Source organism: Suncus etruscus, chromosome 1 (genome assembly GCF_024139225.1).
Source record: "Suncus etruscus isolate mSunEtr1 chromosome 1, mSunEtr1.pri.cur, whole genome shotgun sequence".
In the NCBI taxonomy this organism is placed as follows: domain Eukaryota; kingdom Metazoa; phylum Chordata; class Mammalia; order Eulipotyphla; family Soricidae; genus Suncus; species Suncus etruscus.
Window position 1 is genome coordinate 158,963,545 of NC_064848.1, and position 18,272 is coordinate 158,981,816.

Sequence of the window (18,272 nt, forward strand, 5' to 3'; positions counted from 1 at the left end):
ATGATTACTTTTGAATTGAATATGAACATTTCTCCTGAGGCAGGTAAGAGGAAGCTTTTCCCATGTTCGACATCCATTCAATGTGAAGACAAAACCAAAACCAAATCCATACACGTGAACTGCAGTGGGTGAAGGATGCAGCTCCAGTGTGTAAGGCCTGGGTTTGATCTGCAGCCCATCAGAAATAATCCCTGAGCACAGAGCCAGGAGTGAGCCCTAAACACTGCCAGGTGTGGCCCCAAAACAAAACAAACAAAAAATTAACTCAGGGGAGGAAAAGAATCCACATTTTTGGTGATGCCTATCCAACTCCTCAGGGCATCTATAAAGGTTTGGACATCAATGATAAACTTGGAATCAAGGTTGCAGACCTTTCTTGCTAATCAGACAACCCTTGACTTAGAGGAAAGTTATCAAGTCCATCACTGAGACTTTGTGACACCTTTCACAGTGACTCAGGTATGTTCAGGGACCCTTGTGCATCAGGGCAAGGACCCAGGACCTCATATATGCAAGGCAAGTACTGTCCTTTGAGCTCTATCTCCAGTCCCTGCACGGACTGAATTTGTTTTTGAAAAGCCAGGGATGGTAACAGGGCCTTACACATGCAATGTCAGCACTCCACCACTGAGCCACGTTCCCAGCTCTATTAACTAAATTTAATATGATCTATATTACTACTAACCTCCATGTCTTGCTCTAAACAGACCACGTAATTTGACTTTAAGAATCCTCAAAAGGGGGGTACTACAATCATTAGTTTCTATATGCTTTTCTCAACTAGTTAAAAAAAGTCACAAAGACAATAAAAAGACTGATCATTAGTTATCATTAGGTCAAGGAAATCAGAGGCCTTTTCTACAGTGCTAGCAAAACCCAAGGGGAATTAGGCCTCTTCCTAGCCACACCCTTGTCTGTATGGTCGGATGAATCACTGGGCGCTGAAGTCTGCCTTTCTCCCTCTTCTCCCGACATTAATCTGGCTGCTTCTGTAGAGGATCCGTGGGCTGCTCAAATTACCTGCCAGCCCTTGATGCCAGAGAGGGCTTGAGGTGTTATCTCTGGGCTAAGGCAAAGGATAAATAATCAGAACCTAACAGAACGATAGAGAGCATGCTTTTTCTCAGTGGCACAAAGAATCAATGCCCCTGCCCATCAAACGTTAGTAACAATTAGAAAGTATACACATCCCGCCAAGGTGAACTGATTCAATAAACGTAAAGACCCACAAAGCCAAAGATCAATTAAAATTACGCAGACCTACTTTCTATCAAAAAGGCATCTATCTTATAGTGCTAGGAAGTACTGGAACGGGATCCACAGCACAATCCCAATGTTATATATGGTTTACAGAGGGAGGCCACATCTCAGACTTCTGTCTGCTGAGGATTAGTGATGCTTAGGGGCCACCAGGGCGGCACCCCAGCCATGCAGAGGCTGATGGTGACAGACAGTGCTGGGATCAAACTCAGGGTCTCATACATACAAGGCTGCCACTTAAATTATCTCCCTGGCTCCTATCATTCTAAGCTTCTATTTCTAAAAAGCAATGAGCTAAACAAGTGGATTTGCTGACTGGTGAGATTATGGGCAGTTATTTTTTTCTTTTCTTTTTTGGTCATACCTGGCAGTGTGCTACTGGGGATCAGACTGTGGCCACCTGAATGTAAAACACAGGTACCAAACCAGTCCATAGCACTATCCCTCCTGCACCAGATTTCCCCTATAGTTTTAGGTTTGTTTGTACAATGGATATGGATAACTTGTGTAAAAAAGGTTCAGTGGTCTAAATAATCTCCATTTCTTTCTTTTTTTCCTGTTTGTTTTTTTGGGCCACACCCAGTGATGCTCAGGGGTTACTCCTGGCTATGCACTCAGAAAGCGCCCCTGGCTTGGGGGACCATATGGGATGCCAGGAGATTGAACTGCGGTCCCTGTCCTAGGTTGGCCGCGTGTAAGGCGAACGCCCTACCACTTGCGCCACTGCTCCAGCCCCTCCATTTATTTCCTTTTAAAAACATATACAATATGTATATACATACACAATACTACTTGTTCAGTTAAGGTTTCCTCAAATGAAAACAAAACATTCTTTGGAAAAAGATATTCAAGTATTTATAAAAGCCAGAACTCTACCAACAGGCCAACACTGGATTACAAGATTGTAATCAAACTAGATATGGGGGTTGGGAAAGGAGAAATCCTCCTGTAAAAAGAAAACAATTCACTAGGGGAGAATGGCTGTCTAGCAAGTGTAAAGAAGGAAATAAGACCAAACAACCTGTTTCCTTCCTATAAATAAAACCTGGGGAGGCAGACTGCCAAAACAAAACACAAGTCAATATAAACCTTTACATACTGGCCTGGCCACTTTTAGACAGTATATTAATTATGTAGTCAATAATCACGGGTTTCATTAGTGTATTAAATACCATGATCAATATTATTTATACTTTTTGAAGATAAGCCACTCAGAAACACAAAGTGGGGAGGGGGAAATTCTTGACCCTGCAGTTCAAGAAAATCAGAATAGCACACACCAGAGGCCTGCCAAAGCTTTAATGGAAAGCATAAAACACTGAAAATACGAACAGAAATCAGATTATTACTTCCCCCTCCCATTTCACCTCTTTGCAAGAATATTGGAGGGAATCCAAGGACCATTAAAAATAAGGTGCAGTGATTAGCTTTTATCCCCCCCTAATTGTTTCACACTGATGTCATGGAGCACACAAAATAAACATTGATCTCTAAGTGAAAGATGAGAAATAGAACAACTAAACAGCTTTTCGAGCTAAACTAGATCCAGGAGAATTCTAAGAACTGAGGGCCAGAATCTATTTAGACAATCCTTGGGGACCTAAATCTCTTAAAAGCACAACAGTGGAGCCAATTTCTGATACTCCTCTACTGGCAATCTGATTTTTTAGTAGAGAAATCTACTAAACCTCCTCCCTCAGGAGAAACACCCCGCCCCCACTGGATTTCTAATCCCATCCCTATCCGTGTTTCAGTTTCATCACCCAGCCATTGAGAACTTGGCATGACTGGTACAGTATTTTGGAGTTGTGTCAGGGCAACAAGGCTGGTTCAGCCCCTTCCTGGGGATACATACATATATCAAGAAGAGGAGGGAATGCCAGGAGTAGGAGATATAATAAGAGATTGGTTACTGGACTGAAAGCTAGATTACCACTTTCAACCCACAATTTGTCAATCCACGATAGTGTCAAAGACTATAATTTCCTAGTCAGTGCTTTATAAACAAGGTCAGACAGAAAAGTACTTCATAAAAATCATCGTCTCAAACTCGAATCAAACGCGACCCAGTGACCATCTTCTGAGATTAAGAATGTGTCCAAACAATTAGTAGGCCTGAAAAAAGCCCCCCCTCCCCCCGCCCCCAGTGTCTGTTCTGAGGAGTAGAATCTACCTGCCTGGAGCTGGTGGCTCTTCCTCTCACTAAGAGGGCTGGCAAAGGTTCCAGAGACAGACTCTAACACAAAGGAGAGGTCTACCCAAGGCCTTGCCAGGCCACATTTACACATGCAAACCCAACAATGCAACTCAACCTGGATACTTGGGAGACTAATGGGCAGCAAATGACAAGTGGTGGGTTGCAGCAACCAGACAGATAATTAATATGATTAGGAACACACAGAGGAAGCATGCTCTTGCTGACTGCAAAGCCCAGTAGCATAATTACTGTTTTCTTACTAGCTGACTGTCTGTACACATTTCAAAGTCTGGCTGGTGTGTTAGGCTGCTGTATCAACATCAATAAAATCCCAAAGTGCCATATCATCAGCATTCTTGGGCACAATGGCTTTTGGTCCATAATGTTTTCTTTCTTTTAAAGATACAATTCAGTGATGTAAACATTAAGAAGAGTGATCTCCATGCCTTGGACTAATCTTTGAGTTTGTAATGAGTGAACATCTCCCTCAAGTGAACATTTATTTTATGAAGGCTAATTAATTACTTTCCAGTACCAGACCCCTTTGCAGTCTAAAAAAGTGGCATTCATAGTGGAGAATATACTGTTTATTAAGACACAGCAAGAGAAACAAAAGGGCTCTTCCTCCAACTTAACTTTAATCAAGAAATGAAACATACAAATACAAGCAATATGTACAAGGTGGGAAGGAAAAAGTGTGTCTTGGGGCTGGAATGACATAGCACAGTGGGTAGGGGCATTTGCCTTGCATGTGGCCTATCTGGGTTCGATCCCCCAGTATCCCATATGGTTCCCCTGAAGCCTGCCAGGAGTGCTCTCTGAGTGCAGAGTAACCTCTGAGTACTGCTGGGTGTGGCTCAAAAAAAAAAAAAAAAAAAGAAGTGTGTTCTCACCGAGAAAACAACATTAATTGAAGAGAAAACTAAAGCAAAGCTTTGTAGTTGCCCAGATGTCCCCAGGGGACAGCAAGTCAATGCTTATCAGCCTTCCTCAGAAGAGACAATTTTGATTAACGTCAGACCTGTCTGACTCAGTCTATTAAACCCTGAAGGAAGGATCTTCTTCAGATATAAAAGATAAGCCTTTGATTAATAATTCTACTCTATTTCCATTCCAAGCATTAACAACTATCTGGCACCTCTCGAAAGACCGAGCCTTTGAATTCCAGGAAGACATGCTTCTGAGAACACCCAGGTTCAGACAACCATTTCTCAGTTCTCCCTCCTGAGAAGAAATCCAAATTGGAAAGCAGAGATGCAAGTTACAGACTTTATTTCCCTGATGCAGATTTAGGGTTAGTGATTTGTGACATATAATGAAATCTTTCTGTGGGGTTGCTACTGTTTTGGGGCCATCCATAACAATCCTGGCTCTGCACTCAGGAATTACCCTTGGCAGGCACATGGTACCATATGGTGTTCTGGGGATCAAAGCTGGGCTGGCCAGTGGTACTAGATCACCTGCCGCCTGAGTATCTAGGGCCACCCATCTGTACCAAAGCCACCTGACTGCATTTTCCTCTGACGACCACCGGTTCCGAGAGGCAGAAAGACGAAACACTTAGTCCCCCAGCAAGAGGTTCTGTGTACTGAGCAGCAGATGTTGAAGTGCCACAGAGGGGGTCAAGAAAATCAATTTCATTTTAGCTCTTTCTTTTCAAGCTTCTGTCCGGTCAGCCTGCGTTTCTCACATTCACTGCATTTTTCCTGATGTTTGTGATCAGCCGTCTGCCGTACTCTCTGTAGTCCACAGGCTTCACGTCCATCACAGTGGCCTTAATTCTAGACTCATCCTTTGAGAAGAGAAAAGCAGTTTGTATATATGATTGAAGCAGTGGTGATAACCCCCTTTGCTTCAGTGGTTTCAACAAGCCCAGCAGGAGAAACCACAAAAGCATGTAAGATTCAGAGTTTAGTTAATTCCAATAGGAAAATCCAGAATCCATGGGACCAGAGAGTAGACAGATCTTTCCTTTCTTCATTTTTTTGGGCAGGGGCTACACTTGGCAGCTACTGGCTCTGAGGACTTTATGGAATATAGGGTTCAAACTCAGGTTAGCAGCATGCAAGAAAATCACTCTAGGGCCGGAGAGATAGCACAGCGGCGTTTGCCTTGCAAGCAGCCGATCCAGGACCAAAGGTGGTTGGTTCGAATCCCGGTGTCCCATATGGCCCCCCTGAGCCTGCCAGGAGCTATTTCTGAGCAGACAGCCAGAAGTAACCCCTGAGCACCGCCGGGTGTGGTCCAAAAACCAAAAACCAAAAAAAAAAAAAAAAAAAAAAAAAGAAAATCACTCTACCTGCTGTACTATCACTTCAGCCCTGAATCCTCCCTTTCACTGAGGCCCAGTGTCTTTTTTTGCATGACCTAAACACTCAGCAAGCTGGAGTCAAAAGGAGATGGTCCACAGTAGGCTTAACAAGCCAATGATGTCTCTTTTCAAGGCAGAAAGAGAGAGAATCAATGACTTCCCTAGAACCACATAGCCAGTTCTGAAAGCTCACTTTTCATTTCCAAAGAAACTGAATATGGTCCTAGAAGGAAAACCAGAGGAGGAAGATATAGTCTGAGCCGTATCTCAGGTTTTAGGAGGTGGTCTCTTTGCACTCAATCTTCCCTGGTCATACTCTGACATTCCAGCTCTAACCCAGCCCTCACTGCACCAGACATTTGAATCCCTAACACATCCACTGCTTACAGACTACAGTAGGATGTAATGAAAATGTGTAAACTCCATGATAAGCAGGGGTGCCTATGTGAAGATTGATCATTCCTTTATACCATTCCTTTATATCCAGGGGTTAAATAGTGCCTTTAGAGGCAGATTGAGAGAATGCCCAGAAAGTATGCAAAGAACCCAAATCAGGTGGAAGATAAGGTTGGACAAATCAGCATTCATTGTCAGTACATAAATATAAAGATCTCAGGGTTTTTGTTTTTTGTTTTTTTTTGAGGGGATTTTTGTTGGGGGCAGGGGCTTAGGGCTTACTCCTGGTTCAGTCGTAAGGCTTGCCCTTGGCTCTGTATTCAAGACTCACTTGGGGTGCTTAGGAGATGGTAGGTGGTGCTGAGGATTGTGGACCACATGCAAGACAACCTTATTGGCTGTACTATCGCTCCAGCCCAAACCTGGAGGTTTTAGCTGAAAAGGTCACACAACAAATTCCTCCTATTTTGTCTATGACATTACAAAGACACATCACCTCTCAAAGTCTCGTATGAAAACAGGGACAGGATCAGCACCCTAGTACTGAGAAGATTCAATGCATAAGTACACAAACGAGGGGAGTCTCACACTGGGTTTGGTGCTAACAAGGAGGTTGGAATGCTGCTGTGGGTGACAACAGCCACTTCCAACTGCTAACTCCTGGCAGCTCAGCAGGGAGGCTGCCTTTACTTACATTGTAAGTCTCGAGTTTGACCCTGATCCTGAATGTAAAAGATCGAAAGTTGGCATTCTGGAAAACTTCCTCAAATGCATGTTCATTCTGCAAAGAAAAAAGATTAACACTTTCAGGCATGGAAACTACTGGACCACTGACAATAATCTGTAAAAGTTTTGGAAAAAAAAAGAGAAATGTGAGAAAAATGATCAATCCTAGTCTTTTGAAATTAAATAAGAATTCTAGCCTACAGGTGATACTTTCTTATATAAAGCTGTTAAGAATCTTTTTAAAAAACTCAAGTAATTTATCCAGAGAAGCAGTATATGCACAGAAAGTAGAATAATGGTGTGGGGCTGAGGAAAGAAGAGAATGGGAAGTCACTACTAATGACCAGTTCAGTTTAGAATAATGGAAAATTCTGGAGACAGACAGCAGTTATAGCTGTACAGCTAACTGACCTTATAAAGACCAGAATAAAGCTGGACCCTGTCACCTCAATTACAAAAAGTTAAAAAAAAATAAAGAAGGTGTAGGGGAAAGAACGGGCCCTGGGAGGATGGGTACCTGTGCTCCACTCTGACATATGAAAGAGTGAGAGAGACTGAGAGAGTGAGAGAGAGAAAGAAAAAGTGAGAGTATGCACACACATACACACCCCTGGCCAATTTCCTATTATACTTTATTAGAATAATAAGTTTGCTTGTCTTGGGGCCATACCCAGTGGTACTCAGGAATACTCCTGGCAGACTATGGATTGGCTCCTGGATTGGCTACATACAAAGCAAACGTTCTACCCATTGTACTATCACTCTAGGCCTAATAATAAATTTTAAAAGCACTAAACACTTACGGAAACATACTTCCAAACAAAAAGTTTGTGACAGAAAAAATCTGAGGGCCCAGAGCCGGAGTGATGGTGCTGCAATAGGGTGTTTTCCTTGCACATGGCTGACTCAGGATGGACGGCGGTTCGATCCCCGGCAACAATATGGTCCCTCAAAGACAGGAGCGATTTCTGAGCGCATAACCAGGAGTAACCCCTGAGCATAACTGGGTGTGCCCCCTCCAATCTGAGGTGTACTGTCTTCATCAATAAATTAAGAAATGAGTGAGCCAGGAAGATGGCAGGAAGGACTAGAACACAGGCTTTGCCTGTAGGAGTCCTGGACCCTCAGCAACGGTGGGTCTCTGGAGCACTGCTGGGTATGGCCCAAACAACAAACACACAAAACAAACCAAAAACCAGAAAAACGTTCAGAAAAAAAATTTCAAGTTTCACTGATTCAACGAAAATATAAGAAAACACTCAGTCTTCTCCCTCTTTCACCCCCCCCAACTACCACTTAATCTTATTAGAAGTCTGGTAAACTGAGTGGGATTAGAGAGAGCATTTTATATAAAGATGCAAAAAAATAAATTTAGCTCTAACTGAAAAAATATCCATCAGATTAATTAAAAAATAAATTTAGTTCCCAACAGTCATATCTTAGCTCTACAAGACACATGGGTAAACAGCTTTATTATACACAAGTCTTTTGTAAGAGTTACTTTTCTACTCCCCTTTCCCTTCACCCCTCCAGTGGGTTTTCAGATACATAAATACAACAATGAGTATAATCTTCACAAAATTATACCATCTGCCATTATTCTTTCAAGATTGGGAAAAGCTTGGAGCACATACTCCTGAGGGGAGAGTGACTATATGTCCTCATTCAGCAGCAGTAAAAATAGTTAAATATAATAAGCTCATAAAAAAAAAAACCTGAAAGATGTCTTGAGTCTTAAAAATCTAATATGAAAATAGAAGACCAGGAAAAATAAAGATGTCATCTCACTTTAAAGTGGATTCCAGTCATTTCTGTACAAGTTTGTTGGGATTATTTCTAGAGATCTCATGGGCCAAAGAATAAAGAGGAGAGTCAAAGGCAAATGAACAGAGCTTCTCTTTGGGTGACTCCTCAATGGGCTGAGTGTGCCCTTCCTGTTCCGGGGCCCTGTATTCATTCCCCTAAGCATGGAGTGTCATCCAAACCAAACAGAAAAAGAGGTATTATTGCCTAGGAACTAATTAGAGTAATAATAAAAGATGTGGCTCGGACCTTCTTCTTTCAGCTCCCCAAGATAAGCAGTGCTTTGCCCGAGGATAGCTTCTGCAGATTTCCTGGAAAACAAGTGACCCACTGGTTCTCGTGAAAATCAGCAATGTTCGCCTAAAAAACACAACTGTAGTTTCAGCAAATACCTGGTAGAGGGAAAGATATGGGGAGAGGAATGGAAGGGGAGACAAATTTTCCCCACTTGTTAAAATGATTTTCAGGAGCAAATTTCCATCGTTAGCTATAGGTACTATCTTCTTTCTAGTATGTGAAAAGTAACAAAGTTGGAACTGGAGAGATTGCACAGCAGTAGGGCATTTGCATGCAGTCAATCCAGGAGAGACTGTGGTTTGAATCCCGGCATCCCATATGGTCCCCATGCCTGCTAGGAGTGATTTCTGAGCACAGAGCCAGGAGTAACCCCTGAGTGCTACAGAGGAAGAGGAAGAGGAGAAAGGAGGAAGAGGGGAAAGAGGGAGGAGAGGGGTAGTAAGAAGATGAAGAAAAGTAACAAAGTATACAACTTAAGTCTGAATTGCAACAGGAACATAATATGCTATGGAAGAGTGTCCTTCCTTCCTTCCTTCCTTCCTTCCTTCCTTCCTTCCTTCCTTCCTTCCTTCCTTCCTTCCTTCCTTCCTTCCTTCCTCCCTCCCTCCCTCCCTCCCTCCCTCCCTCCCCCTCCCTCCCTTCCTTTCCTTCCTCCCTTCTCTCTCTCTCTCCTCTCTCTCTCCTCTCTCTCTTCTCTCTCCTCTCTCTTTCTTCTCTTTCTTTTTCTTTCTTTCTTTCTTTCTTTCTTTCTTTCTTTCTTTCTTTCTTTCTTTCTTTCTTTCGTTCTTTCTCTCTTTCTTTCTTTCTTTCTTTCTTTCTTTCTTTCTCTCTCTCTCTCTCTTTCTTTCTTTTTTTTTTTGCGTCACACTCAGCTGCGCTCAGGGGTTACTCTGGCCCTATGCTCAGAATGCTTCTGGCAGGCTCAGGAGACCATGCCGGGATTTGAAACCTCTGTCCTTCTGCATGCAAGGCAAACGCCCTTACCTTCATGCTATCTCTCCAGCCCTGAAAGAGTGATTTTAAACCATGAGAAAGATGCTCTGCTAAGCTTTAATCTGTGAGAATATGAGAATATTAGTGCCCTTCAGTACTGGGCAATGGCTTTGGGACTAAAGTGTATTTTTTGGGGGAAAATGGGAGTCCCAGGGCATCCTGGCAGTGCTCAGGGTTTACTTCCTGTGCTCTGCACTCAGGGACCCATATGGGGTGCCAGGAATGGAACCAGGGTAAGTTGTATACAAGGTATGTGCCTTATTCGCTGTACTATCTCCATGGTCCCAAGATTGAAATTTCTTGCTCCCCCATTTCCCTTCCCTATTGTTGGTTCAAGGATGGGGGTCAAACCAAAGTTATGCACACTTTGTTGCTCACTTTGACATATGCTGGCACCACATGAAGTTCCCTGAGTTTACCAGTCAGGGGTTATCCCTGACTACAGAATCTAAGTCTTAAGACCTGAATACATCTATGTGGCCCAAAATAAAACAAACACCAAAAACAAAACAAAAGCCAAAAACCCAAGCAAAAAGAGATGGCACAATAGCTCTATTTGCCCATTCTACTTACTGACAGTATCATGCGATACTTGAAATTAGGAAATTCACTGTCACACTTTTCACAGCGGGTATAATCCATTCTGCTGATCAATCACTTTCTTATTGCAGTCCTGAGTTGGGCAAGCCTGGTACATACAGTTCTCTTTGCGCAGAAACTACCACTGTCGCCACAGAGCTAAATAGTCTGCCTTCAGAAAAAGACACAAGACCAGCCTCTATTCAGAATTAAACTTAGCAGTCCAAAGGCTTGCCCTTTACATATAAACAGTGTTTGTATATGCCACCTCTCAAGATCACAAGATGAATACAGGGAACATTTCACTCTATTCGTTTTAGTGATCAATTGTGAGGACTGACGACAAAGCCATAAAGATAAAAGCCAAATTCTAAAACACATAATTTCTTAACAATAAGAGTTAATCCTAGACTTAATTAAAGCTGAAATAGACCATTAAAAACAATGACTTGGACCTCGTGTCCTTCTGCTGGGATTTAGGGAATACAAGAGTGATGTGGTAAAATCTAGCGTGCTTAGATTCAGCCATTCCTCTTCCTCTGCTCAGGGCTTAATCCTGGTTCTGTATTCAGGGATCACTCCTGGCCATGCTTGGGGAACCATATGTGATGCTGAGGACATAATCAGGGTCAGCTTGTGTGCAAGGTAAACATCTTGTCTGCTGTATTATCACACTCTGCCCAATCCCTCCTAATTTTTGAAATAAAAAAGTACAAATTTTAAATATAAGTGGAAAATATTAAACATAGAGGAGGAGGCTAGGGATGTGGCTCCATGGCAGATCACACATTTTGCATGTGTGAAGTCCTGGGTTCAATCCCTGGCACTGTAAGGTCTTCAGGGCCTTGCCAGGAATGAAGCCTGAGCACAAAATCAAGCATAGGCCCCAAACCAAAATCAAGCAAAATTCTAGGGGCTTGACAGCACAGTAAGCAAAGAATTTGGTTCGAACACTGTTGACCTGGGATCAATCTCTAAGCACAGAGTTAGATGAAGGCCCTGAACACAAGTGAGTATGGCCCAAACCCAAATCAACGAACCCACTAGTCCCTCCTCCCCCTACAAAACCCCCCTCTCTCCCCCCCAAAAAATATAAAGAGCTAGACCCAACTTGATCTTTACTGAGGCAAGGGGAAGCAAAGTTTTTTTCTGTAAAAAAAATCAGACAGTAAATACTCCAAGCTATACAAGCCATTTTGGTCATTCTCCATTGCAGCTACTCTACTAAGCTGTTTTGATTCAAGAGCTTCTGTAGACAATAAGTAAATCAAAGGATGTGGCAGTGTTCCAATAAAACTTTATACACAGTAGCAAGTTGTAGGCTGGATTTGGCCTGTGACAGTTTGTCAACTCCAGGATTAAAAATGCAAGTGGGGTGTGTGTGTAGAGTGATAATACAGAGGGTAGGGCATTAGCCTTGCATAGGCCTACCCAGGTTCAATCCCAGGCATCTCATATGATCCCCTGGGCATAACAAGGACTAATTCCTGAATGCAGAGCCAGGCATAACCCCTAAGCACGACTAGGTGTGATATCCACTCCCCAAAATGCAAAATAACTAAATAAGTGACTTTAAAAAGGCATAAGTAAATATAGCAAGGATAAATTATGTGCTTGGGCTTTCTTTATGTCGATGCTATTTGTTTATATCTTTTTCCTGTGGGCTTCCCAGGCCACTGCTTGGAAGGGAAAGGAAACATCCCAAAAGATACTTGGGCAAGTGAACCAAAGGTTTCAGGACTCAGCCCAGCAACGTGAGGTTGGGGTGCAAGGTGCCAACAGAGCTGCCCCCATAGTTTTGAGGATCATGTGCTGTGGGGGGGGGTTTCAACTACGGGTCCCACACATGCAAAGCAGGCACTGTAGCCCTTTGAGCTATATCCAGATCCTAAATGCTTTTTAAACTCTCCACAGAAAGTATATGGAATGAAATAATTTTATGGTGAGCCATTCATTCTTCTTGGTACACTCTAAGTCTGGCCAGGAATCTCAGGGATTTTACATTATTTTCAGACTAAAGAGGCAAATAATAATGTAAAATTTAGAGGATGCTTGATCTTTTAGATGAGTACCCTAAAATCTTGATAGCTCTAGGATGTGGGTGGAGGGTCACTGATAGTAGGGGGAATTTCCTGAGCTTCATCTCCAGGTATTGTCCAGATTCATAAAACATGACTTCAAACAGGGATTTTCTAAGTTGATTTATTTTTTCCTTTTGGGTGGGCAACCTGAATGCACAAGGGCTCCAGAGCTATACTGATGCTCAGGTGACCAAAACCAGGAGTCAGCCACAAGTCAGACACATGACCTAACCCTGTATCATCTTTCTGACCCCATAAGAAGAGTCTTACAACAGATTTAGACTTCCTTTACATTTAAGAGAAATTGAACAAAATTAACCCTCCATGGATATTCCCTTTTTTTTTTGGAGGGGGGGGGGGTTGGGTCACACCTGGCAGCGCTCAGGGGTTATTTCTGGCTCTATGCTCAGAAATCGCCCCTGGCAGGCACAGAGGACCATATGGGATGCCGGGATTCGAACCAACATCCTTCTGCATGAAAGGCAAACACCTTACCTCCATGCTATCTCTCCAGCCCCAGATATTCCTAAAACAGGACAACACTGATGCTTCCAATGTTTAATTCTCAAAGAGCTTTAGAGTAGCTTTAATGTTAGTTTGTGACAATGGTGAATTAAGAGTAGAGCAAAATGAGGCAGTAAGAGTCAAAAACTATACTGTATAATATGAAAATTATAAAGCAGGAATTGCTTGGTGGAGGCATAAAAGAGAAACAAGATTTAAATTCTTGGGGGTATTGAGGAGTATATCAAAGGTCTGGAGCACATGGCTAGCATGCACAAGGCCTGAATTTGTTTAATTGCTTAAAGCAAGGTAGTTTTTTACTGAATGAAACTTACTTAGAAAGATGACATAAGGAGAGAAGGAAAGGAAGAATTTGTGTTCAAGAAAGAACACAAAGCTCGAAAGACTTAGAAAGAACCTTGTTCCAGGGTGAACACACGCTTAATGGACAAGCCAAAGCACCAAGTTTAATCCAGATATCACATGGCCTCACAAGCAGTCCCAGGTAGAGTTCTGGAGGGCCCAACTCTAGTGGGCCTGAACAGCACTGTGCAGCTGAGCCAAGTATTGTTGGGGGTGATCTCCAGGCTCCCTGAACACTAATGGAAAGGTCAACCCCACGGCCCCAATAATGCCGAGAAGCTGCAACTGAAGTCCAGTAACAGAGCCAGTTCTAGCCACCAAACACTTGACACCTCCCAACACACTGGAAGTCAACATTCCCCGACAGGCAAAGCACACGTGAACTGCCTGACTCCTGCCCTGCCACTCACTGCCTGACTAATGCTCAGTGTGAGCCTTAATAGGCTCTGGTTACAAACAGTCCACAGTAAAGAAAAAGAGCCTGGGGAGAGTACTTTATTCTAATACACATTGACTAGAGACTACTTCTTAATCAACTTTTTTTTTTTTTGCTTTTGGATCACACCTGGCAGTGTTCAGGACTTATCACTCCTGCTCTCTGTGGTCAGGGGATGCCAAGGATTTGAACCCTCCCCAAGCAAGGCAAGTGCCCTACTCAATATATATACTATTGTTCCAGCCCCAACTCAATCAAAATACTGTCGGAGTTCTTAATAATTTTAGGGGTTCAAGGAAAGAATCTCAGCTCTGAATTTATACCTGGCAGTGGGTATCAGAAATTACACACCACATACTTCTATGAAGCAAGTTATGAAAACTATTGAAACTGAGATACCTTGTCTCCATGGCCCAAGTTCTCTGATTTAACCTCATATAAGGTTTTCCAGTTAGTGTTGCTTGACCCTGTTCCTCCACTCTTTAGATCAGAGATAGAAACACCAGCTAGGCCTTTGTCCTTCTGAGTCAAACCTGGAAAATAAACAAAAAAACTGGATCAAGAACACATTAGATACCTATTGATTATGCCACTTGTTTCAATGCTTTATTCAAGCTAAAAATCTTCCTTGTGTGCTAAGTCCAATGAAGAAAAACAATGGCCTCTTCTTATCCCAATTGCTTTGATGCCCCCCAGTGGGTCAAGACAGACAGTACTAGGCCAGGGAAAGAACTGAGCCTAGATGGAATGCACTGGGGCCCTAGGTTTAATCCCCCAGCATAACACAGCCTCCTGAGAATGACCAGGTTGTAGTTCTGGTAGCCACTACTGTGTGCCTCCCCCATAGAAAACAAAAACATGGGGCCAGAGCAATAGCACAGTGGTAGGGCATTTGCCTTGCATGCGGCTAACCCAGGATGGACCTGAGTTCGATCGCCGGCGTCCCAGATAGTCCCCTAAGCCAGGAGCAATTTCTGAGCACATAGCCAGGAGTAACCCCTAAGCATCACTGGGTGTGGCCCAAAAGCCAAAACCAAAATCAAAACCATACAAGACATAGAACCTTTTCTTTTTCTTTTTTTTTAATTATAGGGATCATATCCCTGAGGAGCTTTGGAGATCTGGGGGCTAGTCCTGGTGTTACTTGGCCTATTAGTCAAAGCTCAATGCTTGAACCAGCAGGGCTATACCCAGCTCTGATGGGTTGGTGGAGGACGGCATATAATACCAAGGATTGAACTCAGGGCTCTGTACATCCAAGGCCAATGTTCTACTGCTTGAGCTGTTGCCCAGGCCTGTACAGAACATTTTGTTAAATTAGCCTTGCATATCAACAAAGCCACAGGGTCCAATGCCTAAAAACAGTTACTGGGAAAGTCAATAACAAAAAGCCATCATGTAAAAATGGTCTCCATTCAGCTGACAGTTACTGGGCAGCTGCCAATATATTATCATCACTGTCAAGACAGAAAATCAGGGCCAATGTCCTGTAACACAGTAGCAAAACTGTCCCAGTGGCGAAAGAACTTACAAGCCTGCTATAAAATTCAAAGACGAGCTGGCGTGATAAGACACTGGGTAAGGCGCTTGCCTTGCACAGGCCAACTGTGCTTGATCCCTGCCATCCCATATGGTCCTCCGAGCACTGCCAGGAGTGATTCCTGAGTGCAGAGCCAGAAATAACCCTTGAGCATTACTAGGTATGGTCCAAAAAAGAACAAAAATAGAATCCAAAGACTATATGACCCAAAGCAATTTATTAGGTAAAGAACTATGCCTTCTTATAGATTTACCTTCTTAGCGAGACTTTATTTACAATATAAAAATCAAAATTTACTTATACATCAGGCTTCTTGATCATATATCAGTTTATTTAATTTTGGAGGCCATACCTGGTGGAACTCTAGGAATAACTACTTCAAACTGAGCTTACGACAGATTCCCTGAGGTGCTAAGGGAACCATGTGATGGTCCCAGACACCAAACCTGGAACCTCTGATCTACACAACATACACTTGGCTCCTTGAGTGATCTCTGTCCCTGATCATAAGCCAGGTTATATGAGAAAAAGGAGCCAGGCAGAAAGTGGTCCAAAAACTAACTTACTTGTGACGTGGAGTCTGCAATTAAAAAACAAAAACAAAAAAACACGCCAATGTCATCCAAATGGAGAATAACTAAAAGCTAAACACAGTGAGCCAGCTCTTGAAAGAGATGATCTCACAGAATGTCACACTGAGCTACAGACAATTGCCTTCTCAGACTGTCAGGTAAGTGGCTAAATCTGTCAGAAGGACGGCAACATCCATAAATCTGTTTCCCCACTACTAACTACACAATTTTACAGTTTCAAAGACTCCAAAGAGACATTTGCCACCAAATGCAGTTCCTTGCAGATTGTGAGGAGTCATCAGAGCAACAGTCCTTCTTACAATAAAAATCCCACAAAGTGGGGCAGAGAGAAAAAACAGTGGATAGGGCACTTGCTTTGCATGCAGACAACCCAAATTCAATCCCAGGCACCCCACATGATTCCCTGAGCACCACCAGGAGTAATTCCTGAATGAAGATCCAGGGGTAAGCCACAAGCACTACTGTGCAGGACAAATCCTCAGCCAAATAGTCTATATTAGGGGCTGTAGAATTAGCTCAACAAGCTGAATGCTCAATGAGACCAAGTTCAATCTCAGGCACTGACTGCATGGTTCCCTGAGCACCACTAGGTACGGTCCAAAACCATTACGAATAAATGATAGCTATAATTAAAGAGTTCTACTGGGGTCGGAGCGGTGGCGCAGCAGTAGGGCATTTGCCTTGCATGCGGCTGACCTAGGATGGATCATGGTTCAATCCCCCGGCATCCGATATGGTCCCCCAAGCCAGGAGTAACCCCCGAGTGTCACTGGGTGTGGCCCAAAAACAAAAACCAAATTAAAAAAAAAAAAAAAAGAGGGGCTGGAGAGATAGCATGGAGGTAAGACGTTTGCCTTTCATGCAGGAGGTCATCGGTTTGAATCCCAGCGTCCCATATGGTCCCCCGTGCCTGCCAGGAGCAATTTCTGAGCCTGGAGCCAGGAATAACCCCTGAGCACTGCCGGGTGTGACCCAAAAACCACAAAAAAAAAAAAAAAAAAAAAAAAAAAAAAGAGTTGCATTGTTCCAATCCTTGCCACAGGATGGTAGGTGCACTGATCTTCTGAGCAATCAATGTTCTTATTTGAGGATTTAGTTTTGCTTTTCGGCCACACTCCGTAGTGCTCACTCCTAGCTCTTCACTCAGGAATCACTCCTGATGGAGTCAAAGGACTATATGGGGTGCTGGGGATTTAACCTGGGTTGGCCTGCAAGGCAAGTACCCTACCCACTGCACTATCTCTCTGGCTAACGCTATTATTTTATTTTATTCTGGTGACATTCATGTCTTTTGTGGTGACTGAGGTTTTGGCAAGCAGAGTATGAAGACCTGGGCTGGAGAGACAGACCCAGGGTCAAGGTCTACAATGGACCCTACTTAAGATTCCTGCATGTGGTGTCCCCCCAAGCTCCCTCCCCCAAACAAGAAAACATTGGCACATAATTAACCCAGCCTAAACTCCAGACCTGAAAGGGGAAAAAAAAAAAATCAATCAAAAAAGTGATGTCTGGGCCTGGAGAGATAGCACAGCGGCGTTTGCCTTGCAAGCAGCCGATCCAGGACCAAAGGTGATTGATTCGAATCCCGATGTCCCATATGGTTCCCTGTGCCTGCCAGGAGCTATTTCTGAGGAGACAGCCAGGAGTAACCCCTGAGCATCACCGGTGTGACCCAAAAACCAAAAAAAAAAAAAAAAAAAAAAAAAAAAGTGATGTCTAAGGGCTGGGAAGGTGGCGCTAGAAGTAAGGTGTCTGCCTTGCAAGCGCTAGCGTAGGACCACGGTTCTATCCCCCGGCGTCCCATATGGTCCCCCCAAGCCAGGGCGATTTCTGAGTACATAGCCAGAAGTAACCCCTGAGTGTCAAATGGGTGTGGCCCAAAAACAAAACAAAAAAAAAAGTGATGTCTATTTTTGGCAAGACTATTAATGAACCAGATACTATAATAGTTAAACTTAAAATTCTGGTACTACTGGTTAATATGAAACCAAAAACAAAAGTGGAGACTATATAATAAAAACTAATTCCTGGGAGGGGGTCCTCACCTGACAGTGTTCAGGGACTACTCTGGGTTTGAAGCTTAGAAGCCTCTCAAGGTAGTGTTCAGGGTACCATGTAGTGCTGGGAATCAAACCTGGGATATAACATGCAAAGCGTACGCTCAGCCCTTTGAGCTATCTCTCAGGCCCAAGA

The 18,272-nt window shown here is 43.3% G+C and overlaps 1 protein-coding gene across 1 annotated transcript in view; it reads right to left on the reverse strand.

The window, feature by feature from the left end:
• Positions 1-4,712: 4,712 nt before the first annotated feature.
• RPA1 (replication protein A1) overlaps positions 4,713-18,272 on the reverse strand; it is a 69,871-nt gene continuing 56,311 nt past the window's right edge. Inside the window, 8 exon segments of the mRNA XM_049782654.1 lie at positions 4,713-5,249; positions 6,859-6,949; positions 8,948-9,006; positions 9,009-9,053; positions 10,557-10,613; positions 10,615-10,734; positions 14,346-14,459; positions 14,461-14,479. Of these exon segments, the coding sequence (XP_049638611.1) occupies positions 5,130-5,249; positions 6,859-6,949; positions 8,948-9,006; positions 9,009-9,053; positions 10,557-10,613; positions 10,615-10,734; positions 14,346-14,459; positions 14,461-14,479 (625 nt within the window). The 3' untranslated portion in view covers positions 4,713-5,129.